This window comes from Aplysia californica, unplaced genomic scaffold (genome assembly GCF_000002075.1).
Source record: "Aplysia californica isolate F4 #8 unplaced genomic scaffold, AplCal3.0 scaffold00031, whole genome shotgun sequence".
NCBI classification, from domain to species: Eukaryota; Metazoa; Mollusca; class Gastropoda; order Aplysiida; family Aplysiidae; genus Aplysia; species Aplysia californica.
Genome location: NW_004797301.1, coordinates 2246160 through 2249467, shown reverse-complemented (window position 1 = coordinate 2249467; position 3308 = coordinate 2246160). Strand labels below are relative to the sequence as shown.

The window sequence follows — 3308 nt, the reverse complement described above, 5'->3', positions numbered from 1 at the left end:
GAGCGAGCTTGAGGGGGAAAGAGAGAGAGAGAGAGAGAGAGAGAGAGAGAGAGAGAGAGAGAGAGAGAGAGAGAGAGAGAGAGAGAGAGAGAGAGAGAGAGAGAGAGAGAGACTTACTACCCCTCTCCCAATATGCACAAAGTGTATACGATAACTCATCAAGAGTGTCAAGAAATGCTTATTTGTATTTGTGCACAGTGTCTGACGATAAAGAAAGTTTATAGAAATACTCCTCGACATAATCTGCCTAAAGTGCCTAAAACATCCCACTCAGTCTGTCATAAGAGTTAGGAAACGAGCAGTTCTATAATCTAGCTCAAGGGTTAGGGAACAAACAGTTCTATAATCTAGCTCAAGGGTTAGGGAACAAACAGTTGTATAATCCAGCCCAAGCGTTAAGAAACAAACAGCTGTAAAACCTGGCCCAACAGTTAGGAAATCAACTTTTGTATAATCTGGCTCATCAGTTGTATAATCTGGCTCATCAGTTGTATAATCTGGCTCAACAGTTGTATAATCAGGCTCATCCGTTGTATAATCTGGCTCATCCGTTGTATAATCTGGCTCTTCCGTTGTATAATCTGGCTCAACAGTTGTATAATCTGGCTCAACGATAAGGAAACAAACAGTTGTATATTTTGTCTCAAGGATTAGGAAACAAACATTTGTATAATCTGGTCCAAGGGTTAGGAATATTAACAGTTGTATAATTTGTCTCAACAGGAGGAAACAAACAGTTGTATAATCTGGCTCAACAGTTAGGAAACAAACAGTTGTATAATCTGGCCTAAGAGTCCCCGCCAATCCTCCTGTGCCTTGCATCCACAGCTGAAGCAGATGGTCGTCCCTACCTGGCCAATCTCAAGACAAGAGGACTCTACAATGAACATTTGGTGAGTGTCTCTTGTGTAGATTTCATGTAATTGTTTCTGTTAGTTAGTTTTTTTAATGTAATTGTTGTTGTCGTTGTTGGTTTGTTGTTGTTGTTGTTGGTTTGTTGTTGTTGTTGTTGTTGTTGTTGTTGTTGTTGTTGTTGTCTTAGTCGTTGTTGTGGTAGTGATGGTGGTTGTGGTGGTTGAGCTGGTGGTTGTACTTGTGTGGTGGTGATGGTGTTGGTAGTGTAGGTTTTGATGCTGATGTTGGTGTTGTTGGTTTTGGTGATGGTGATATGGTGGTGATGGTGGTGGTGGTTATGATAATGATGATGGGGATAGTGGTGGTACTGGTTTAGATAAGGGTGGCGGTAGTGGTTGTTCTTGCTGCTGTTAGAAGTTGTCACGTTTCTGTTGCCGTGAAATCTACATGGAAGAAGTCTTTTCCCCCTTCAAGCGACGGAACAAAATTCGCTCGGCCGTTGAACCAGGAAGATAACAGACAGTTGGCCGAGTTCTTTGGGCAGACTTTACAGTCTATGGTCATGTGAACGTCGCCGGCGGCACCAAGGAATAGATCTGCCCTGAACCAGTCACAGATCTGGTTTGTACCGGTCACAGATCTAGATTGCACCGGTCACACAGACCTGTCACGTTTCTGCACTGCCGCGACCCCCTGCTTGTCTTAGTCAGTTTTATGTCCAAAAGTATTTATTTTTAAATAAATGACCCCCCCCCCAAAAAAAAAACCCCCCCCCCCAAAAAAAAACCCAACACAGTACCCCCAACCAAACTACCAGCAGACCCCAGCTTATCAACGATAGTCTATTACCAGGCACGAGCTATGTCTATCCGGGAATAAAGTCAGAGCCATGTCTGAACCTGTTGTGGTGTCTCGTGGTAGGCTGAAGGACCCGAAGGAGATATTGTACTAGAGCTCATGGCAGTGACGTCACCCATGTAGAAGAACAGAGCTGTTTGTGCCTACTCTTGGAAGCTGAGCGTTGAAGGCAAGAACCAACGCAGTGCAATAGACAGTGAGAACCTTTCGAGACTTACGCGGAAACGTCTAGACGGTTTAAAAGAAACCGTGTCCACTTGATGTTCGATGTACTCGATGCCAGCGTCGTACTCTGACAGACGGTGAAAAGTCTGACATTGAGTCTCTGTGAATGTCACTTTCACTGTTAACAGAAAATCATGCGACAACGAAAACACTGACGTCATCTGGTGTGTGCTTCTGTCCTTGACTTTTATTTTGCGAACATCACGTTTACTTTAGGTCATAGTTTTACTCAAAATATTCTTTTCTTTTGTACTGCCCGGTTTTGTAAAACGTGAAGGTGGGCTACATTACTGATAGGTCTCTGTGTGTTTGCCTACCACAAGACACGCGCCGGAACCGGTTTTGTAGTACTTAGAAGTGGGCTGCAGCACTGATAGGTCTCTGTGTGTTTGCCTACCACAAGGACACGCGTGGGGACAGGGCGCAGGCTGTGATTACGTGACCCGTCCACAGATGTTTCTATATTCCCAGACGGCCATGTTGTTATCTGTGAGAACTCAGACCCCATTAAATTTATATTCTCAGAGAGTAGATAAGGACGAGCCTTTCAGCCGTAAATCTTTCCTATTAGATCTACATCTGGGCTATATCTGTATCGGCGCCTGTGTTGTTCCAGTTAGGCTCTTTACCCTTGCACCGTGAAGACGTGAGTTTTTTTTTTTTTAAGTAAAGGTTTTACGGTGCTCGCAACTGCATAAGGTTATATGAGCGCCTGAAGATAAGAGGTGTTACAAGAGAGAAACAAACATAAAAAAGAATAAGGATGATAGTTGTTTGATAGGAAAGAAGGAGCCAACCACACCAGAGTACCCGCCAACCACCCTCAGACATGAGTTCGATACCTGGGTGGGGAAGTTATTATTATAAGTACCTCCGTGTGTCTATTTGAATCTCATATTGGTCTGTTTGCTAGAATGTCGTATCTTTCTCGCACTAGTCTTACTTTGGCAGGCGTCATTGGAACATCCCAAGTAATCTAAAAAGCATCAGAAGGAGCGTACAAATATTTCAGTCAGGGTTTTCTAATTACGTCTGCATTTCTGTTGCGTCGCAAGCCCCTCTCCCCTTCCCATGATAATCTCCTAACCCCTATTCATCCTAGCCAAGCTTTCTACCCAACTAAATGGTTAAGAAACACGTCGAAAAGTTGATTAATCCCCCCAAACTAGTAGCTCACCAAATACATCAAACATTTTGGGCCAACCAGATGCAGGTTCTTGTTTACAAAGTCAATCCATAGACATCACGGCATTGCTACGCATTCGAGCAATAGCACAGTTTCACTGTCAGAAAGTTTTCAAAATAGTTCTGTACACAACTGGCTGATTTGGACGCTTCTCAATAAAGATATTCCAACCCCTTCTCCCCCC

At 43.7% G+C, this 3308-nt stretch overlaps 1 protein-coding gene across 1 annotated transcript in view; it reads left to right on the top strand.

Annotated features, from left to right (window-relative positions):
* The window catches only part of LOC101862775 (gamma-butyrobetaine dioxygenase), a gene marked incomplete at both ends in the record, with an annotated part of 21869 nt that overhangs the window by 3639 nt on the left and 14922 nt on the right, over window positions 1-3308 (top strand). The window contains 1 exon segment of the mRNA XM_013091295.1: window positions 829-893. Within this exon segment, the coding sequence (XP_012946749.1) occupies window positions 829-893 (65 nt within the window).